The following is a 24483-nucleotide window of genomic DNA, read 5'->3' on the forward strand; positions in this document are numbered from 1 at the left end:
ACATTCCATTTGACAATTCGTGACATCACTGACATCGGATAATGGACGTCATGTCTGTTAGTTTCCAGTGACTTATCGTATTTTGAATAGTAATATTTGACCGTTTGCCAGTGATTTCACTACTTTTCATAAAAAGGGTTCATAGGATGACTGATACAGTTATTGGCCAGTATACATAGTAATAATTTGTCTCTCTTAACAATAAAGCTTCAATTGGCTTGTTTCTTCCTGATTTGTTAGTAGTGGCCAATTACTATGTAGTGGCCAATAACTATAGCAGTCAACCTATGTCTATAAAATAGTTGAATTGGCTCCTTCATAGGTCATTGCACGCCAATCGATAAAACCGGTAAACATAGCGTAAGTAGAAAAAGATGACTACAGCAAAATCTAAATAAAAGTATCTTTCTAAAATAATGCCTTATCTCAAAGGCTTGTATACCTATTGTAAAACGCTTTCACATATAAATTTAAGATATATTTCCTCCATGCTCAAACACAAATTGATTCGTCCGCCAAGTACCGACAAGGAACGTTCGTATTCGCACTCGGGCATTGCTTGTAGCATGTAAGACATTCGCTGACCGGCTGATTCATGGTTCATTCAGCGTGTGCCATTCATGTCGAACATACTCCATCCTCGCCTGGCCTATAGTCGTTCTACATGTTAAGAAAATTGACAATATAAGCGTAGACATAAAATACTTAGTCTTAGCTTCACTAGCACGGTAAGTACGTGCGAGAGCTACAAAATGTTTTAAGTCCGCAATAAACAGTACCGTGCTAGATGGGCTTAAGTAAATATAGGTATTTATATATTTAGCTTTAACCTGAAATCCTGACAGTTGTAGAACTTGTAGAACATAAACTGATAGCACGTAGTTGGTTTACCGAAGATGTATGACAAGTTCGTTTTAGGGATGCTAATTTATTTAAAATTGAACAAGTTTTTCGTGACATGTATGGAACTTGATTTAGACAAAGAAATATAATTTTATTTATAACAATAATGTGTATGTACTATTTAGGGTATATACAATTTTAAGGGTCCAGCGGCTCCTTACAGTACTGTCATGATGAGTCTACAAAATGACGACCACCAAGGGTCTGGCTCTAGAAAATTCTATTTTTGTTGATGCTCCTTGAAGATAACGCTCATTGGGCCCTATCACCGTGTAATCTGGCACGACGGATAAATATACTACTAAATAAAGCTTGTTATTCGACACTGTCAAACTTGGGAGGAAAGCGAGCAATATAATCAGTTGTGTTGCAATTTGGCTTAGTGCATTAAATTGACAATTCCATCAATACAATGTTCTGATAATTAACTTAAGTTGATCTTTGTAATTGATTATTCGAAAGTACTTGTGGTTTATTTACAATATAGACCCGAGTATGTCCTTAAACTACGTCCAAAAGAGAGGTATGGGCACTGTGAATGTCATCTCGCTTTGTGTGGTAGGGCACAGCGCAGCGGATGTCATTCCAGATGTAGAGCAGAGCCCAACTGGGGAAGTACCTCCATCTTACAGAAAACCGCAGCCAAATAACACTAGACCCTACTCATAGTGTTATGTTCCTGCCGGTGAGTAAAGTTTCCAGAGCTCAGCGAGGGAGCGGAGTGTTAAAGTCGGCAACGCGCATGTAACTCCTCTGGAGTTGCATGCGTCCATAGGCTACGGAGACTACATACCATCAGGCGGGTCGTATGCTTGTTTGCCACCGACGTAGTATTAAAAAAATAACAGTATACATTAATAGTTTTCGTCTAAAAAACCTAATAGAGTTGTCCGGGGCATCGTCCCAAAGACGCTTGCTGCAAGTGCTTGTTGGAAAAAGAATAATTATGAATCTTGAATCTAAATTATGGTTACTATTTACAATATATTGCAATATATTGTAAATAGTAGGTACTAGTAACGTCTATCTTACACAGGTAGGTATGGATTTAGTATGATTTGCTAATTAAACCATAGCCAGAAATCATAAGTGTCGGTTTTCAACAATTCTATGATAACTAGTAGTGACTACTATGTTTTGATATCGCCCACGTGAGGGTCTATCACATTTTGAATCGTTGAAAATTTGATTGGGATGTTATTACTACATAACTCTCAGTTTTCATTAGAGAAACAAATGCCCACAAATACGGCGAGCGAGGCCAAAAGCGCGCAATTTGCCTAATTACATAATTTAGGTACAACGAAAACTTTGCTTCCGTACCGCAAAATGATTACGTATGCATACGCGTAAAAGCAAATATGCCTGCTGAAGGAGTAGCGTGGTAAGCAGAATGAAGTAGATATAGAGTTTTGGACATAATTCAAAAAGATAACCAATCATAAATACCCACACGCGATTGCGTAATTAAAACTAGAATTTATATTTAAAACGGACCGATATATCATGCTTGGTGTAAATGTCCACATTATGGAAATTACGTAGCACTCGGCTCAATCAGTTCTAATGGATAGTAAATGCTGTTACGATTCGCTGTATGTTTAATTTTTAGCAAAACACTAAAAACTGTAACTACAACGAACGTTAAAAGCTATGTCTCTAGAAAGCGTTTAAGCTCAAAGGCCATTTATCAGGGACCTTTAAAGTACAGTTTAACTAGTTGGAAATTTCTATTACAAGCTGGAAGGCTGTATTAAGGTATCTGATTGAGAAGAGTAGATTCAATATATCTTTCCGGGCGTTAATAGCGTGGAAGTATCGACTCCCCTATTATTTTGTCAAGGTGCGAATTTATAGATGGTAGTTGTAACGGTAAATTGTGTTGCTAAAGGAATGGGCCGTGCCTGGTGTTATATAGGGCGTTTGTTCATACGACAGTGTTGGACCGTCGATACTATCGGATCACAAGCTTTGGATAAGCAAAGGGTGGTCATATATTACATAGCCATCACAATACATTAGAATTGACACCACCTGATAAAGAAACCCTCCCAGAAACACTTGCGCTATATTTAACTTTCAAAGGACATCATTGCCTGTGCGTTTTAAAAAAAGTATAACTTCTTCAAGTAATCTAAGAACCAGAAAAGCTGGCGAATCAAAGGTTCTGTATAAGAATGTTGGTGTCGAATATGAACAAGTTTACAAAAAAAACATATTTTACAAAATTGTCGTATGGTTGGCCCACTGAATATAGGTGATTGATATCGGATACCTAGTAAACACGACTTACACAAACTTTTGGATAGAAGCGATTTATGTAAGTGGGCCGACTGCTGTTGATCCGTAATACTTTCGTCACCTGCTGTACCGACCCCTAAAATGGCCCAGTAAAGCGGATACTCCGAGTGTTAATCAAACATTGAGCACCGCACCGACCGCAGGCCATAAGTCCTCACATTGCCACAAGCCTAACGAGCGATTTCACGGCACACGCGCGCGCATCCTTTCGCCACGGCTGTCGGCCCTCGATCACGCCGCCATCTTAACCCATGCGACAGATTTGTTGCGTCACACGACAAACAATATGGCGGATTGTGTTACACTGCCCTAAATCTCTTTGTTCTTCGATTTGTATGAGCTTGTATGGAGTGTTTGTAAATATTACTGAATTAGCTGCATCTTCGAATGGCTATGAAGGTTTTTGTCACGAGAGTGGAATCACGAATCTACTCAGCTTCTATATTTGTCAAATATAAATAAAAAACTTGCTAAGATATTTCTTTATTAGGTACATATTTTATCTCTAAATACATCTAATCCTGTCCATCGATGGTAATTATGTAGCAATTTTATCTACAACGAAAGGGTAAAATCTCAGCACAATTAGTCGAGATACCTCCCTTCAAGGAAATATTTACTAAATTCTGAACAATTGTTTAATTGGGTATATATCACTTAATGGTATCTCGATCCCACACTTCTAGACAATAATTGATATGAACCTAAATGACGTGATGATTAAATTTCGTTAATAGTCACATTAACCCCTTTAACTATGAAATACAGTCATGAAGAGGTAATTTAGCTTAATTTATAGTTGCTATAACGTAATGACGTGTTAGTAGTTGCATTGAAGGGAGTATTTGGGTTAGGGCATGTTGGGAGGGATTTATGTGCGACGCTAGTAGTTGCGTTGTGTAACGCGTTCAAAGGGAACATCCCGCTGTTTATGGCGTTAATATAATGATATTAACGCCATTATCAATGCTGGTGCTGAGCTATGTTTATTATTTATCTCAAGACGGATGTAATTTATTTTATGGATAAATTCGATAGCACTAGGCATAATAAAATATATTTCAATGTCTTTGGTCTAAACACTCTTTCTACTCTCGTTATTTGTATTCAGATAAATTCACTCAAGCTAGCAGAAATAAAATAATTATCGAATATAAATACCTATTAATACTGTATTCAGGTATCGCGATAGTTACTCATGAAATCAAACTATTTAAACGGATAATATCTTTAATAATGAATTTAAAGTACATCCATGTAAGTAATAACTAATAGGACCCTAAGCAAACATACAACATTTGAAATTAAATATATGTTTACAAGTAACTTTTTTAATCCATCATTATAGAGAAGAAATCTATACACAAAGTTTAAGACACCGTATAAAAAAAACTCGTAACTGTATTGAATTCTCAGCTCCAGATATGTACAGAACTACAGACTACAATTAAGTAAAATCGCTCCACGCGACACGGCTCAACTTACACCGAGCCCACTTACAAGACGGCGCGATGTTTGGACACGGGACGCCAGCGACAATGTGCGCGATAACATCGACGCACGCGCCGCTCCGGATTACAGTTAATGGCCACTGAATTAATTATACGAAAATTATGGGAGCAACCTTGATCGAGTGCTATTGTACTAATATGCAGTTAAACTGAAATGAGCGCTCACCATGACGGTATAAGTTGGCCAACGGCAAAGTTCTCTTGTCTTCCAGTTTCTGAATGGCAGGAACTACTTTGTTTATATATATCTGTTTAGTACGAATTGCGAGAGGTTTATCTAAGTTAGTGTGAAATTAGAAGCGCTCTTGATAAACGCTGTATCGGTAAAGTGCTACGTGTCATTGTCAGGGACGATGGAGGTACGTTTAAAATTTGAGAGGATGTACAAAATGTGTTTACAGAATTTAAAGCCTGCGTTCTGTTTGTTGTTTGCTCTCAAATTTTATTCCTAAGCCTGATTATTACTTGGTAGCATATTATACGGGTTGGAAAAACGTAAGCGGGTGCGCCAACCAATACGATTCGAATCTAATACCTAGAGTCAATTTTTAATTCAAGATTTGGTGTCCTGAGTGAGTCGAGTGTTATTTTGCGACTCTATAAATACAGTGGTGCAATTTACTTGCAACATAAAAACCATTAGATATAAAGTTCAATTAAAAAGCTAAACAACACACCTGTCGCAATACACAAGTAAAGATATTGTCACTCAAAATACTTGGAAGTATCTGAACAGGTATCATGTCAAAGCTTCAGAAACCGACATGACTAGCCATTGTCAGTTGAACGTGACACTAGATTAGATAGAATCCATTCAATCCTTATCTGACGATGAATCTGATCGATTCCATTGATTCTTCTGGGTTCCTACAAAATTGGAGAGGTCAATGGTTTTGTGCTTGACAGTCTGACAGTAGGACAGTAACTACAGACTTGGGATAAGAGAATGAAAAAAAAAATATTAAAAATAAAACAAAAAAAAATACATATATTTATATATATGGGGACAATCTTCAGACACAGCCCTAAGCGAAGGAAAACTACTACTACTAATAGGCGTCGATATTCATACGTACGTAAATAGAAAACTACGGACTTAGATACGTAAAAAATATCCATAACTCAGAAAGACATTCTTCGTGATAAACACGAATAAATGCCCTTACCGGGATTTATTAAGAAACATATTAATTAAACATTTTCGTATGACAGTACCTACGAAGATTGTTTATCATTGGCCTAACTAAAACGACAACGAATGATAAGGGCTTGTGCATAAATCACGCAAGGTATTTTGGTTCTTTTTTCTTAGTTTCATTCACTGGAGTAAAATACACGTGAGGTCCCCTTACATGATTTTTTCTCCGTGATTTTTTCGTGACCACCCTCCCCCCTATCGAACCTCGCGTGATTTATTTCAATTTCAATTTATTTATTTCGGAACATGACCATAGTGTTAGTCCATAGTGTTATGCACAAGCCTTTAACGTGAAATACCCAGGGGTGGAACTCAGAGGCCAATTCGATTATAATCATTCGAGCTGTTTCCGATATGATACTGATTTGTCAGTGTCAAAAGTGACTTCTCTTCAACCGAAAACGACATTTTTACACTCATCAGTAACATATCGGAAACAGATCGAATAACTAAAACTCAAATTGGCCTAATAATATATACAATGAAAGTGTCCAACTGTCCATATAAACGTGGGTACCTACAGATACTACTTAACTACACAACTAGAGCAATGAAGATGAGTCGCTTAGTATTTTGTGACGTCTGCATACTATTTCGAAATACTACAGTATTGTGATGTGTGATTATTTAAAAAGAACCGGACAAGTGCAAGTCGGACTCGCCCACCGAAGGTTCGGTACAAAATCAACTTATATTTTTTTTGTTTTTACAAATGTATAGCTTTCCGATTTTTCGCTGTACGTGTACTTTAAGAAGATTTTATTTGCCAAATTTCATGATTTTATGTCAACGGAACAAACTTTATAAATTTTGATTCCGTTGAGAAGAGTGTCGAAATAATACGTTTTTTGCGGCATAAACGGCCGTATCTTTTTAGGGTTCCGTAGTCAACTAGGAACCCTTATAGTTTCGCCATGTCCGTCTGTCTGTCTGTCTGTCTGTCTGTCCGAGGCTTTGCTCCGTGGTCGTTAGTGCTAGAAAGCTAAAATTTGGCATGGATATATAAATCAATAAAGCCGATAAAGTCGTACAATAAAATCTAAAAAATTTTTTTTTTAGAGTACCTCCCCTACACGTAAAGTGGGGGTGGAATTTTTTATTCGCTTCAACCCTAGAGTGTGGGGTATCGTTCGAAAGGTCTTTCAAAACTAATAGGGGTTTTCAAGAAACATTTTTTGATGAAGTGAATATATTCGGAGATAATCGATCCGTAAGAAAAAAAAATGTGTCCCCCCCCTCTAACTTTTGAACCATAGGTCCAAAAAATATGAAAAAAATCGTGGAAGTAGAGCTTAAGAAATACATTAAATGAAAACTATAGCGGACATGATCAGTTTAGCTGTTTTTGAGTTATCGCAAAAAGCTTCCCCTTCATAGTAAAAAGACTTACTTTAATTAGGTACTGATTATGCAAATATGCCTATTTGTATAACTCGGGTGAAAGGTACCGTTTCATCCCTTGGTTAACAATTTACTATACTTTAAGCTCCAGTTTAGCTTATTGTGACGGAAGAGTAACTACGGAACCCTACACTGAGCGTGGCCCGACATGCTCTTGGCCGATTTTTTTATGTTAACTTAGAAGATAGATATTTTTACAGCTTCAAGGGATTGTAGACCTGAGTATATGGTTTTAATTATAACTCGATACGTCCACGCGTTCCCGAGATAAAGGGTCTTGACAGACAGACAACAAAGGAATTCTATAAGGGTTACGTGTTTTCCTTTCTGAAGTACGGAACCCTAAAAATGCCTTATCGTAATAACAGAAAATAGAACATCTGACATTACCTTCCTTTCCTTGTTATGATTAATTTGTTATTTAAGGTATGCACAGACAAGTATTGTACACTTGCTGAAAGTTATAAACTTGTTACCAGTCAGCACCACTATATTTGGAACTACTGACAGAAACACAAGCACGCGATGAAAGCATAGTTGCGAGCATAGACCAACGAAATGTATGAACATACATTTTGGACTTAATGTACATAAATGTAACCAATTTTATCTTTTATAACAACTATTAATTATTATATTTGATCCACGGGTGGCAAAATCAAAAACTATAAAACATATGTAGTATAATTGCATTAAAAGAAAAACAACGGAAGTAGTTTTTTAATACAGTTGCTCAAAAAGTGCTACTTTACGTAGCTCTTTAGCGTGCGGAAAGTCGGATTTCGCGAACTAGTGCTTTTCACTTTTCTATTTTTTTTTTTTAATGTATACTTGTTCCAATTCATGACTACTTATTGATGAGTGTTAATGTTAGTTTCCCTTAAAAGTCTCAATGAACATCAAAGCCTACTGTTAATGTAAGAATATACATATTTTCTATTTTATTACTTACCTCTTCATCATTATAACACGTTCATTTTTTAATATTTAAAAACCGTTCGTAATAAGTTGTCTGAATGGAACGGAATAGCTGCCGAAACGCCTGTCAAAGAAGAGGCGTTTTTTCTTCCTGCAAGCATGTTTTAAGTTTCCAAAGGCAACATTCGATATTGTTTTTATACAATTTAAATATACGATATGCAAATAATCGAAAATAACGATACTTATTTACAATTGTTTCTGTGTTATAGAATATGCATAAAAAATACTAGTTGTTTTTTTTATTTTTTCGCAACTGTATTAAAAAACGTCGTTCGTCGTTTAGGTAATGACATACTTTCCGCACTAGCATCGAAATGTACTATAATTGTGGAAATGGATAGTCTATAGTCTGTTTATGTGGTTGTTACAATTGGGTTGGTGATTGGCGGCAGGGTTGCAAGAAAACTATTAAAACGACCTCATACTCGTAGTTCATACGTTTCATAGTTCCTTAGTCTATAAGTCATTTCGGTAAGTAATGTGGGAATGCGCACACGGCTTTGTCCCGCGCAGCTGCGTCGGCGCGCGATATAAATCATATTCATAACTATAATGGACGATCTAAATTAGGATAGATGCTTGTTTAGATTGTAATTAGGGAGAGTTGGACGTATTTCCGACACGTGATTCCAGGTACTCGAATAGCGTGGATTGTGAAATATGACAGACTGCACTATATTGTATTCAATCAATTTTGAATTTCAAAATATAAGATCACTAAGTAAATGTTTAAGTTACCAATGGCGATATATGTATCCCAACAAAAACATAAATGAGAAATGAGAGCCAAGTTTATGCATTAATGCAACTGTATATATTTAAAAACCATGTCCTGCCTGTCCGCATACAATCGAGTCTAGAATTTACATGCTGCTAATAAACGTAACTAAAAGTTTAGGATAAATAACCTTTTGACTGCGATGCTTTACAAGTAGGCTAAAATCTGTTCTCGTGCTTCATACTTATCAATGTCGTTAAGATTCAAGCGTCCTTTATAAGGACTTATAAGCGTAACCTCGCGTATGAAATATGACACCCAACAATCTATGCAGGTCAATAATATTTAAATGAAACCCATTCCCTCTTTTAGCACCGCAGTAGCATATGCGACCGGATTTGGCACACACCGGTCACATACACTACGCAGTACAACCGCCTTTCCCATACCGCTGACAGCACTATTAGCTACTCGTTATGATTTGCGGCAGAACTGAACTTAGACTCGCAAATGGCTCGATGAAGCCTTATTCGGTTAGTTAATGTCTTGATAGAGCTTGCCTTTGTAATGAGACTGTTTAGTATGCGAGTGCGTTATGCATTTCAGTGCGTGTTTAAGTTCAATAGATGCATTGTAGTCAAGCTTGCTTAAATTATCTGTGTGTTAAATTGGTTAAAGTATGGACTATATTAATAGCATCTTTGTCTATGATATTCCGTCACTGCATATGATCAAATATTCCGCCACAGTTAAATTAGAGCATACATATTATTCGTGAAAATCAGGTCAGTCGTTTAGTATTTACGAGGAAAATAATATACATAATTTGTACTCATTACGCATCCTTTTTGGTTTCTTCGCACTCGAGCAAAAACGGGTATTAAAAGGCTTGTTGTTATCAAGCTACTTATCATGTGTCCTCCTCACCTAACCGAAATTGGAACCATCACCATCACGTTATAGAATTAGATTTTATTTTTACAAGCGTTATCTTATACTATTAAACAATTAATATTTATACAGAATGTAACAGAACGAAAGGCAAAGAAAGATACCCATTAATGTTTAGGTCATACTGAGCAACTCTTACTATGGGACCAACCCCGAAATCGCGAAAAAAAATATGGTTGTCATTTTGCTGGTTTCATGTTGAAATTTCCTATGGGAGAGTAAATTTTTTTTCGCGATTTCGGGATTGGTCAGATAGTAAAAATTGCTCAGTATGACCTAAACATTAATGGGTATCTTTCTTTGCTTTTCGTTTTGTTACATGCTGTATTTGTGTATTTGCGTGAGTTTTAGAGAACGTCTTAAAGTAGTAGATACCATTTTTGGGTATAAGGAGTTACAAAAACGAAAAATCTATCTATGTTTTATTATAGTAAATTCACTGTGTTAAATAGGTTTTTGTAAAACCTAGTTGTTATGTCGATCTTGCCTTCAATTTTAACACATTTATGAACATAATGAGATAACTTATGACAAGTGTGACTAAGTATCAATTATTTCCTTAATCGGACAGCTAGTTACCGTTAGTAAATTGTAAACAGCCCATAATACAATGATTTACTATTATGGGCAACAGTTGTTGGGATTTAAACAAGTAGCTAGGTTTCTTGGGCGTTGTTTAGAATTTTTGAGTATTAGGAACACAAAGTAATGTTTAAAAGTAAGTAAGTAGATATTCTTTATTGAACCAACATTAAAACACATATATAAAACTACAAATAAATTGCAAGTAATGATTATGAAAGGTTCTAATTTTAGATAAATTGCGCAGCAATGAATAATTAAATAACTTGCACATTTTAAACCGTCATTATTCAAAAATAGTGTTGAACATGAATATCTTAAATATCTTTTTTTATAAAGACATCGGTAAAAAACGAGCATACAGCCCGTCGATGACAAGCAGTTATCGTAGCTTATGGTGGCTCGTGACTCTAGGGGTGGTCTTATGTACATTGCCGATACTAAAAATACCTATATTTAACTTCTTTATTAAAGTCATTTATTCAAAAGAAATAATTTATGTAAAGGCAACATAATTATAAATATTGTACACCGTGTTTTTATGGAATTCCGTTAACTTCGGAGTATCGGGAAGTACCTTAAGGGAAACCAAAAGGCATAGTTAATTAAATATATATATAAAAAACGTAATTAAATGTTTCATACAACGTTGTTGTAATACGTGCATAATATTAAACTCAACCAAACAATGAGAACTCAGACATATCAAAGTCATTTCGAACATCGTTAGTAGCAAATCTATAAAATACAAAACCTTTCAAAATCCCAAAACAAAGTAATTCAAGCCATGGATACAGAATACACCCTGTTAGCTTCCCCAGGCCCTTCTACCAATCTGACCCTGACATCATCTCTATCTACCGATAAACCAAGTATCAAAAACCGGCCAAGAGCATGTCGGGCCACGCTCAGTGTAGGGTTCCGTAGTTACTCTTCCGTCACAATAAGCTAAACTGGAGCTTAAAGTATAGTAAATTGTTAACCAAGGCATGAAACGGTACATTTCACCTGAGTTAAATAAATAGGCAAATTTGCATAATCAGTACCTAATTAAAATAAGTCTTTTTACTATGAAGGGAAAACTTTTTGCGATAACTCAAAAACAGCTAAACTGATCATGTCCGCTATAGTTTTCATTTAATGTCTTTATTAAGTTCTACTTCCACGATTTTTTTCATATTTTTTGGACCTATGGTTCAAAAGTTAGAGGGGGGGGGACACATTTTTTTTTACTTTCGGAGCGATTATCTCCGAATATATTCACTTTATCAAAAAAAAAATCTTGAAAACCCCTATTAGTTTTGAAAGACCTTTCCAACGATACCCCACAATCTAGGGTTGAAACGAAAAAAAAATTTCACCCCCACTTTACGTGTAGGGGAGGTACCCTAAAAAAAATTACATTATTAGATTTTATTGTACGACTTTGTCGGCTTTATTGATTTATATATCCATGCCAAATTTCAGCTTTCTAGCACTAACGACCACGGAGCAAAGCCTCGGACAGACAGACAGACAGACAGACAGACAGACAGACAGACAGACAGACAGACGGACATGGCGAAACTATAAGGGTTCCGTTTTATGCCATTTGGCTACGGAACCCTAAAAAGGAGAAAATTAAGGCGCGCTCGGCCCAGAATCCGCACCGGGAGATGAAGTTTTGAGATGTTTGAGCGAAATACAGCCGGGACTGAGACCCGGCGCTTCGACTTGTTGGAAATCCATTTGCTAAGGTTTATGGATAGCACTAATGACTTCTATTTATGAATTGCAGTACCACCGGAGCGATATATGATTTAGGAATGGGGAAGGATATGCAAATTTGCTTGAGTGCCTGGTGCGATGGACTCATATACGAGTAGATAGATCAAACGGCTTTTATATCATCTTCGATCTTACATAGCATAATTACATCTAACTAAGAGAGAGCTATATAGCTACATGCTTTTGGGAATAAGAGCCTTTACGAAAATGGGATGATTGATCACGTAATATTTGGTACTATTCTATCCGGATATTAGACAGCAAAAACATCGTATTTAAGTTATTAATAAATAAAATAAATCTTTACATTTGTGGGTGGATACCGATGATTGTGGTATAAAGTAATTTGTCACAATAATAATAATAATAATTGGTAAGTAATCAGTCGGTTACACGCGCAAAGCGTTGGCTCGTGTGAAAGTTCATAAACCCTCAAATTTACTGAATTACGAAAAAGGTTTGCGATTAATCTTATGGATTCCAAACTTATGTCTCACGAGACAACACATTAACTAGTATTTTCTCTCTGTTTCCCACGTAGTCCTTCCTAATAAGTATGAGTTTAAAACAATTTTACTTGATAATCCGGTAATGGATAATTTATTATGAGTGTGGCATACTAGGGTTGGCTTTTAGATTTTAAGAAGCCTGCGATTTTCCCACGGACGAGAGCCTTTGTTACTAGGCATGGGCCTTATACAGGTTTCATCGATAAACTGTAAAGGGTACATTTTACTCATTTTAGAGTCAATAAATGTATTATGCGGAGCACTTTAGGGAAATATTAAAGATTTGATGTGGAGACTAATCATGGTAAATATTGAGTCTTATACACCATGTAATAAGGAAACGGTTGGTGTTGAGAACGGAAAAGAGGTTAGGAAACGAAGAGTTTTGATTAGTCATCAGATTTACAATACCTGTTTTAAGTATAAACTTTAAGATTCTTCTACTGAACTTAGTTCTTTAATTGAGTACTCAAAGATACATTTGAGTAATAGTTGACGGTTGACATAAGGACACAGTTAAAGAATTAATTCTTAGTCGTATCTTAAACTTCTTCGACTACGATGCATTGGTTGACTATGTTCCAGAAATAGGAGAGAAAGCTTGGAATACGAACACGACATGAACCCGCTGCTAATGTTTGGAGGCTATAACTTCAGCGGTGAACCTAGGAAATTTCTCACGATTTTACAAAATTAGGTACGATACTATTCAAAATGCAATCGGGTCACATTGATTGTTTATTTTCGAGTGTATTTTTGTGACCGTTCGCCGGAAAGTTCTTTGGAACTATTAAGAAGTGTTACCTATTTAATTATCCTCTTAGATCTTTATTATCGATGGATATCACAAAGTGTCCGTACTATTGGAGTGGTTTAAAATTATAACAAATGTTAAACAAATGAAATGAAGTCATTTAGGCTTCTGCTTTCAGTTCAATCGCTCAATCAAGCAAAGCCCGTTGATGTCTTTTGTATTGAAGTGAGATTGAAGTTAGCGTTAAAGATGTATTACGGAAACGTGAAATTGGTACGTGAACTGAACGATTTTTATTTGACACACATCATTAAATATGAACAGCCTGCTCTTACACATACGGTGAGGAATGAGAGGAAGTAAATACTCATGTGACTGACACGTTGAACATAGGTTCTCAACAAGGTTATTACTAATCGATAAATATTTATAATCAAATATGACGTCTCTACAGGCTACTGGTCGGGAGCGTGACCGCCCGCGACAAACGGCGCGCGTGACGTTTCAAACGCAGCCCGATATGTCGCCGATATCGATAGGTTTACCGTATTTGCGATTTAGCGCTTTATTGCAAGGGCTTTGGAGATATTGTAGCTTGATGTCGCGGTGCAAGTTCCATGTATTTTTACTTGCCTTGCAATCTTTATTCGAGAGCAATCCGGATGCAGTTCGAGGATATTACTTAGCAACTTATAGGTATTAATACGGATGAAAATATTAGAACTTCAAACTTAATATACCTAAAATAATGATATGATTTAAATACTCGCAATTTATTTGACATTTACAGCATTTTTAATAAGCACGAGCGATGCAATGGTAAGGTAATATCAAATCCAGTTGAATTTTGAATCCAACTCGGTATTACATACTATATTAGATATAGCCGGCAGTCCAAAAATAAACAAAGCGTATACTTCCCTAGTTTTAACGTAAGGATGCACAGAAGAGAGAAAAGCGGCCAAGTGCGAGTCGGACTCGCCCATGAAGGGTTCCGTACCATTTATGACGTATTAAAAAAAATACTTACTAGATCTGGTTCAAACCAATTTTCGGTGGAAGTTTGCATGGTAATGTATATCATATATTTTTTTTAGATTTTTCATTCTGTTAATTTAGAAGTTACAGGGGGGGGGGGGGGGACACACATTTTTTCACTTTGGAAGTGTCTCTCGCGCAAATTATTCAGTTTAGAAAAAAATGATATTAGAAACCTAACTATCATTTTTGAAGACCTATCCCTAGATACCCCACACGTATGGGTTTGATGAAAAAAAATTTTTTTTTTAATTTTTATGACGTATTAAAAAAAAACTTCTTACTAGATCTCGTTCGAACCAATTTTCGGTGGAAGTTTGCATGGCAATGTATATCATATATTTTTTTTAGATTTTTCATTCTGTTATTTTAGAAGTTACGGGGGGGGGGGACACACACTTTTTACCACTTTGGAAGTGTCTCTCGCGCAAACTATTCAGTTTAGAAAAAAATGATATTAGAAACCTCAATATCATTTTTAAAGACCTATCCATAGATATCCCACACGTATGGGTTTGATGAAAAAAGATTTTTTGAGTTTCAGTTCTAAGTATGGGGAACCCCCAAAATTTATTGTTTTTTTTCTATTTTTGTGTAAACATCATAATGCGGTTCATAGAATACATCTACTTACCAAGTTTGAAAAGTATAGCTTTTATAGTTTCAGAAAAAAGTGGCTGTGACAGAATCGGACAGACAGACGGACATGACGAATCTATAAGGGTTCCGTTTTTTGCCATTTGGCTACGGAACCCTAAAAAGGTGTGTATATGTTATTGTGAGTATTTAAAAAAGCGTGATATGCATAGTTCGGTACCCCTTAGCTTATTTAATCTACTTCGAATGATGCACTGCGAGCAATGATATGGCAATATTAAATCTACTTTGATTGCGATTCCAACTCGGCATTAAATAATGGACAGTATGGATTGTAGCAAAATATTGCCATATCATTGCTCGCAGTGCATCATTCGAAGTAGATTAAATAAGCTAAGGGGTACCGAACTATGCATATCACGCTTTTTTAAATACTCACAATAACATATACACAAAAATATTGAACAAAGCTGAATACTTCTCTTTTTTTTTAAAGATAAAGATATTTTATTTTTCAAGTAGGCATATTACAATGCGCTTATGAACGTCAAATAAAGCTACGCCGGCTCTAACCTCTGACCCGAGAAGATTTAAATCCCTCTTAAATTGTAGGAGGGTATCCCAAACTCGGCGGGACACATCTTTAATTAAATCATCATTAAATAAAATAAATACAATTTAAATTAATATGGTATTTAAATTAATATGGTATTTAAAAATGATATATAATAAAATAACATACAGTGAGTGGGTAGTTTCTTATAGAAATGTAATGCACTAGTTAGATTGCTAACACAGGACGTTATCATTGCCAAACATCCCTATCCATGATCACTTATTTTATTAGTATGCTCGCGAAATGAGTTTTTGCTTAACAACAGTTTTGAATTTAGAGTCTGTAAGATCGGTGACATTTTTTAGTATCTTGTTATAAAATTTTATACAATTTCCCAAGAACGATCTTCTTAGTAGCCTGTCTGTAAGATGTTATTTTATTTGTAGTCTTTGGTTTATCAACATTCGTTGGGAAATTGTGTAAGGTTTTCCTTTTTAACATAATGATGCGCAAAAAAGAAAAAAAAATTTCAAATGCTATTGTGAGTATTAAAGCCTATTCCTATGCATAGATTTTACAGTTATATCGCTTTTAAATATGAACCGAGGTAGATTTGTACGAAGCGTGAGTTTCGCGCTAGTTCGGAACCCCTTAGCTTACTTAATCTACTTCGAAAATCCGTTCTCAATTTTCTCACGCTCAGAAGCTAATCAATCAATCGATCCTATTTAATTCTTGCCGCGCACCAATCACAGTGATGGCTGGTTCAGAACCCCATACACTTCAAGTTAGTACAACGTATGCTTCAATCTACGTCAGTCTCAGCGTAGAGACGTACGACCGTATTCACGCACCCGTGGATCGCACGATTGTAACATAACACGTATATTAACTTGACACGTACCTATATTGCTATCTCATTTACGTAGCCCTGTTTTTCCCTTTTCAGTCGGGGTTTGTTATCAAATTCATCGGAGTAGTTATATGACAATCGAATTACCGTACCGGAGTACCGTAGCCCTACGATAGCGTTATATTAGTGGTGTGTTTTAGTCGTCCATTCATTCATTCATTCCCTTGCTCCCAGCTTGTTGCATTTTGAAATATTTAACATTGGACTGCTCCGTAGCCCCTCGACTCAATGTACAATACAATACAAATACTCTTTATTGTTCACCAATATGAAAACAACAAAATGACATACAAATTAAGCCCGTTGTCTACCATAGTCTATGTTGTGTATAGACTATGGTAGACAACGGGCGGTCTTATCGCTAAAGAGCGGTCTCTTCCAGACAACCTTAACCTTAATGTAGCTGCGACACTGCAACGCAAACCACATCTACTAGCGTGCACCCGCATGCCCGCATCACTGCTCGGAGCTGGATCTGAGGGACGCGACAGCCAGGCTGTCAACACCGCTGCTTACTGGGCATCCATCATATGAAAAAGGAACCTCGACTAGAAAAGAAGACGAAGATAAAATATTAGAAGTTTTGTAGCTGCCACTTGGCTCTAACTGTATAGACTGGAGGATTGTTGAAAGAGTTCACCTTTAGACAAAGCAGATCATAATGTGTAGAGTGTAGCCGTACGAAGTCAAAATACTGACTACAATCCTTTCACTGTGGGCAAGATGTGCTTGTGCCTCCCAATTACCAGGATCGCGTATAGTTCGATAGGGGCCATTCATACTCGTACCCCATTCATACCGCGACGTGACGACGTCTGTCGACAGACGGGTTCGCTTGGTTCTTCAACTCGTAGGTACTAGTAGTAAAACACTGTACATAGTATGGGTACAAATTGTGGCTGCATAATACTTGGATATAGACTGGAATCACAAGTGCTGCTGCGCTTTTCAATCTTGCCGAAGACCGGGAGGACCTTGCCAAAGACCGGGAGAAAAATGCGAAGCAGACTGCCAACTTTGACAAGTTGGAAAGTTACTAGAAGAAGAGAAAAGAAGATATAAACGTTTTGTTTTCGAGTCAGCAATACTATTAGTTTAGCACCACTGCATACGAATGTGTATGCAGTAGAGTAGGAGTATAGTAAAGCAAAATAGTTTTAAGCTATATTAAGTCAATTAGGTATAACAAACTAAAACACGATAGGATGCACTTTTGCAGCTATGTATACTTCCACCTCACAGAAGACCTTTCTTACCCATAAATCTTGTAATTATAAAACCGCACTGTACGGATAACATTCTATATCCAGTAAACCGAACCTATGATTCTCGGATAAAGGCGATGACTAATGTTGAACAAATTTGCCGGTACCATGTGGAGTGCAATAGGTGGTCCTGTGCAATCATTCGGAACGCACCGAATCAGGCAATTAGGTACGAACGATGTGGTCCTACCGTGATTTACTACACGTCTATACTCTCAATTTAGGTACACGGCACGTACTATGGATTTATGTGAGCCGGCTGGGACATTATATTGCAATCGAAATCCATGCGGTTTACAAAGGGCATTAGTAATTGAGATATATCAGTAATTTGAGGGATATACTTTATAGGGCCAGTAGTAAATGTAGGATTAAATGCTTTATTAGATTAACTTTAAAAACAGTTAAGCCGACGAGGAACTTTAATAGCTACAAGTACGAGTATCTGGTACATTTTGTATAGTGCGGCTCCTTAGCTCGATTTAGTATGGAGGTATCGTAGCCATAGCCATTCGGCAGAAAGCACGAAACTTTGCATGCATGTAGCTTTTAGGTTAGGCATGCCGAGTTTCGTGCTTTCTGCCAGATGGGACCATAGTTGAGGCTAAGAAGCCACACTAGTAGCAATTTCGTCACGTTTTAATTAAAGGAATTACGAAGTATAATTTCTAGAAAGATGATCATTGACATTGATCAATTCACCCTCCAGCTGGCATTCCTTAAATTTCTGTCTTTAAAATAAATTTGAAATAGACCTTCCCACTGCGGGAGTTTACCAGACCATGGCTGGTAACATGGAATTTAAATGGATTATTTTGGCTAGCCGAAGATAATTCTATTGAATTATGCCACAAAAACATACCAAAACTGTAATGCTTCGAACCTCGTATAACTTTACAAACTTTTTTTTGGGATGTCGAGTTCGATTTATCACGTCACGTTACTCATCACGTCGAGTAGGACTCTACACTACTACTACTGAGGTCGAGACATACAAGTGAAATTGGCACCTATTTATGTCAATTTCATAAAACTATAGGTACATCGTCCGTATGTGCGAAAATAGTAGTTCAATAACCCGCCAACATTGCTTATATCCGACCTCTGCAATTAGTAATGGTAATGAATAATGATACATTCAATAAAATACCCTGATATAAGACTTCTAATTAAATATTCTTACCCTAAACATAAATTATAGCAATAGAGTCATGACATCTAACTAACGACCTAATAAGCAATTTGCAATTCACGAACTTAACTGTAGCTCCTAACGAACCACGAAACAAGTGAAATGATTAAACCATTGCATCAACCGCTTAATTTGGATCATCTGCGCATAGGCAACGTATGTCGCAAGCGAGTAAGGTTGTCAATTACTGGCTACAATCGATCCTCGGAACCTGGGGCGTTTAGGGATGTGCATGTGCACTTACCCCAGAAAATAATACCAATTCAACAAAATAAGTACTTATCTGTTCTTAATATAATTTCTATAAAGAATTGACTTGTTTATTAGTGCCCAATTTCCTTGTGCTTGTACGTACTACGTACAGAGTAATTTCGCATAAAGTTGAGTATGTTCATTTATCCTCATGAGAACTTGCGTGCAATTTTTTGTACCTATTCCACAATATATTTTGAACTTTTATTGTGTAACTAAGAGTTCTAAATTCAAATACACAACTAAATTCAATCGGCATTTCGGCATTAACAGCCTCTCGGGAGACAATAGGTATACAGTCTTCGAGAAAACCACAAAACAAAGAAAAACGTTTTTGTACAATTAGTAATTATAATCAGGGTACTAGGATGGAGGACGGGTAATAATCCGTTTAATAAAATACAAAACTGGAAGTACCACATTATGTCGGTACACTGGTATTAGTGGTATCCTGATATAAACCCATCTCTAGTGTAGTCATCCACGGAACCTATAAGTGAGTCAACTAAATGTGTCAGTCTCAGAGGTCAGCGGTGTGGCCCACATTCGCTCACTTTCTTAATTAGGAGCAATGGGAAACCAATCGACTTGAAGACGTATTGCCGTTTATGGGATACAAAATATCTCTTATATTTATACCAATTTAACTGGCAGATAAATATCGATGTAGGAATTAAGTTAGGTTAGTAATACAAATGTGTCGGACAAACGGAAAGAACTATATAGGTAGAGATGTTCGGGCTTAATTAATTCAGTCAATTAGTTGGCTCAACTCACAGATATGCAAATATGCTCCAAATACAAAACATATACATATTATATTAGTATAATAAAATAATAGTCATTTGCCCATTGAGTGTTGGTAACTCAAACTATCCATAAGAATTACATACATACCAATAAAGGCAATAAAGTATGGCAGAGTATGCCTTGGATAGGTGCAAACTTTAGAAATTAGTAAAAATCTAGTGGTTGTCATAACTGGGGCACAACAACATCTTGTATTCGACATATCGTGCCATATATATTTTATATATTATACGACATTCTTACACAAATTAACTAAGTCCCACAGTAAGCTCAACAAGGCTTGTGTTGTGAGTACTTAGACAACGATATATATAATATATAAATATTTATGAATACTTAAATACATAGAAAACACCCATGACTCAGGAACAAATATTTATGCTCATCACACATATAAATGCCCTTACCAGGATTTGAACCCGGGACCATCGGCTTCATAGGCAGGGTCACTACCCACTAGGCCAGACAGGTCGTCAAAAATCAATTCCGTTATACGACGAAACAATTATGAAATATCCAATTATTATTTTTTACTTATCACTATACGATACAGGATCCAGAGGAGTTGAAGCGGATTAGATGGTAAATGCAAGTCTTTAGTGATCTAGTATTTAAAAAAATATCAAATATCTACGGGGATGGTCCACCCTAGGAGGTGATTTTTTTTCAGTTTGCAACCGGTCGCTAATCAAGGCTAGACACGTGCCCTGAACTTGTCAGACAAGCGATGAAAAAAAGGAAAAGATCCCTCTGTGAAAACAATATCACCAACCTTGTGTTTCAAAAACGATAGATCCCTCACTGGGATGGTCCTCCTGGTGACCTTGATCTCAGTCTGCAGCACTTCCAAAGTCGCAAGCTCCTGGAATCCGTTGTTAGTCAGGGCTCGGCACGTGCGCTGGACTTGCTCAATGCATGGTGAGAAAGAGCAGAACCGTCCACCTGGAAAGTGAGAATATGTTATAGTTAAGAAATTAATTATTAGGATAGGATAGCTTAAGGACGACATTAATGGATTTATTCAAATTATATTTTCAGGTTTCTAAAGCTTGATGATTGGTACATTTGGTACTAATTGAAACGCAGACACATTATTTGATTCTACGGGTATATTCTTTTCTTTATTTCTTTATTTAAATATGAAACAAACGGTCATACAAAAAATATTATTACAGTTTCGTATCTTAATCTAGACCTATAGTTTCCATGTTTGTTAAACATATCTTTATATAGAAGCACGAAAAGTACCTATCTACGTTTAGGTTCAGCTAAATAGTAAGAGGTTATTATAGAATTTATAATGTAATTGGTATGATCTCCTTGAGTAAATTTTAACATACGTATAAATTCATATCTCAAAGTCGTTGACCTTATTGGAGCTCCAGTTCGCGGGATACCGAGTCCCCTATCATAAGGCACGATAATGACCAAAGGGCTCTCGCCTCGCGACGCCGGACCCGTTCGGGCCCGTAACAATGTTTGACACGCGCCGGGGGCGATCGACCTCGCTATTACACAATCCAAACAAAACCACGACGTCTTACCACTTCATAATGCGCCCGCGCATGTAAAAAACGATCCAGACATAACAAAACGTCGACAGATGTTTTCATTCCCATGTGATACGCCCGGACCGTAGATAGAAAACCTTTTTGTTACCGCGATACCGTTTTGAAATTTTTACAAGTCCAAAATGCCCGGGAAACGACACATCGTCTTTTATGTGGGCCGCCGGATTTTATCTGTCAAATCTTATCGACCAATAAGGACAGCGTACGTCACTCACTCTGCCAATCAGAGTCGTCTGGAGCGGCCGCGTCACGGCGGGGGGCGAATTTAAAATTGTTGTATTTTTAAAATGCGTATCGCGTGCCTGGATGATATAATAAGCCGCGCTGGTTCTATTAGCATAATGTAGTCGGTCGTGTAATGAAGCCATTAAAGGGGATAATATGAGTACGACGTACGCGTATAGGTGGCGAAATATGCTGCGCTATCTTAATGTATCGCAAGTCACGTCGCACTGGTGTCGATCAGCTTACGATCGCCTTAACAAGGATTTCTTCGGCATATCGACAGCTTTATACCTTTAATTAAAGCTAATTAATCATAGATGAACGTTTGATACGAGTATATATATAGCTAATAAACATTTCTGATTGGAATCTAATATTCTAATGTGCTTAAGCACTGACATTTATTACAAAGTAAAAAATCTTATTGGAACATCTCATACGCTTTGTTTACATTATTATTCATACGGATACGCGCGCGATTTACGTTTGATTTTATATCGAATACACTTTCGTTGCAGATATTGTTGTTTTAAATTTACACTCATACGAGTATAACTAGAGTAAAATGTATCTATTTGATCAATAAATATGAGATCAGACTGAACCGTCCGATCCAATTAGTGCCTGGTGCGTCTTTTTAATGTATCACTAAAGGTGCATTTACATTTACCTATAATAAGTAGGTATTCAGGTCAAATCATAAGTGTGACTTAGTTATAGTCTGTCTAATCTAACTTTGCACCTAGTTGAACAGAAAAATGTGAGGGAGCATACTCTCCGGTATATACATACTTATACGTCATATTTTCATACAAAATTGACATTAATGATGACATTACCACACTTTGCCAAACCAAATGTCATGCAGAGGCTGGAGCTGGACCGACTCCATTTGTAAGTTTAAGTTTTAGAGAAAAATACATATCTACTCGTAGTCATAACCACACAGAAAGTGTTGCTAAATAGAAGTGTTGCTACATTTCGGCCCGATTTGAAGAATTAAGACACGTTTAAGATCTTTAAAAGATCGATAACTAAACGACATGTCAACATTGGCGTTTATTTCGATTCCGCTGTGATCCCAATATGATCCATCTACGATATTTCTAGCGTCAAAGTGACATTGGTTACCCGAATCGAGCTGCTTCTGTCAATTATACGACATACAAATGATATCTAAATGAAAACTTACCTAAACCAGAACTTATCGTTATCGTATCTCATTCCTCGAATCGGGCCGTTGTGACTTATATCGCACAAAATCGATCCCTACTGAGTTTTTCGTTGTATCATATTTTTTAATATTTGAGTTATGTGTGCTTAAGGTACCTATAGAAAACGAGTTAAGTAATACTTGTTTACATTTGCCGTTTAGGTCTTTCAATGGTTAGAATTGGAATGTATGGTATTTAAGTTAGTATTTATAGGTTCCGTTAAAGGTTGACCGGGGGAACAATAGTTAGTCATCCTCGGTTGCGCCACGCGGTTCACGGGACAGGAATGCCGGCTAATTGACAGATTAGCGAGGACACCATGCCTTAAACTATGCAACCTTGTCGGTTCGGCTAACCCGCGCTTGCTAACCCCGGACAGAGGCAAATTAATACAACAAACTTACACTGCTACAGTGTACTTAATACCTACACTTAAACAGACACCATGTAACATATAACAGCAATACAAACCTTAGTTGATAATCACTTTAGTAATTCATTTATATGTATTTTTAGTAATTCCTTTAATTTAACTACGCTGTATTAAAATTGCTACAAAATGTATCAGCGGGCGTAGCCAAGATGACAATCGTTTCCGCTACGACAACAAATCGTTTTCAACAAACCATTTATCGCACTAATATAGAAGAGTGATAGAGAGAACAGAAGTGTTTCGTTGAAATAAGGGACAAAAGAATAAAAACCGGCCAAGTGCGAGTTGGACTGGATACTATTACGCAAAAAAACGGCAAAAAATCATGTTTGTTGTATGGGTTTGGTTTTAGTATTTGTTGTCATAGCGGCAACAGAAATACACCTTCTGTAAAAATTTCAACTGTTTAATTAATACGGTTCATGAATTACGGCCTGGTGCCAGACGGATAGATAGACAGACGGACAGACAGCGGAATCTTACTAATAGGGTCCCGTTTTACCCTTTGGATATGGAACCCTAAGAAAACTTTTCTGTTTAATAGCGCCATCTGGTGAGCTATATGTTATCTACTTGTGCCATACGACTAAATAAAATCTGGTGAGCTTTCTGAGAAGGTTAAAAAATTATGCCGCCATATATAGTGTAATATGGTAAGAATAATAATATACATATTTAACAGTACATATGGTGCTACTTTCCGCACGTGTGCGATAATGTACACTTTCCGTGCATATGTCGAAACATTAAAGAGCCATATGTACTGTAAAACGTTGTACGATACACGTGAAATAGGTAATTCGCAACTCGTGTCGCGGGAGTGTTCTAATTTATCACCACT

General features: G+C 36.7%; 1 protein-coding gene across 1 annotated transcript in view; it reads right to left on the reverse strand.

Moving 5' to 3' along the window:
• The window catches only part of LOC133533961 (tRNA (adenine(58)-N(1))-methyltransferase catalytic subunit TRMT61A), an 88728-nt gene that overhangs the window by 22737 nt on the left and 41508 nt on the right, over nt 1–24483 (reverse strand). The window contains exon 5 of the mRNA XM_061873053.1: nt 20972–21141. Coding sequence (XP_061729037.1) covers nt 20972–21141 — 170 coding nt within the window. The remainder of the gene's footprint in view (nt 1–20971; nt 21142–24483) is intronic.

The sequence above is a fragment of the Cydia pomonella genome, chromosome 2 (assembly GCF_033807575.1).
Source record: "Cydia pomonella isolate Wapato2018A chromosome 2, ilCydPomo1, whole genome shotgun sequence".
NCBI classification, from domain to species: domain Eukaryota; kingdom Metazoa; phylum Arthropoda; class Insecta; order Lepidoptera; family Tortricidae; genus Cydia; species Cydia pomonella.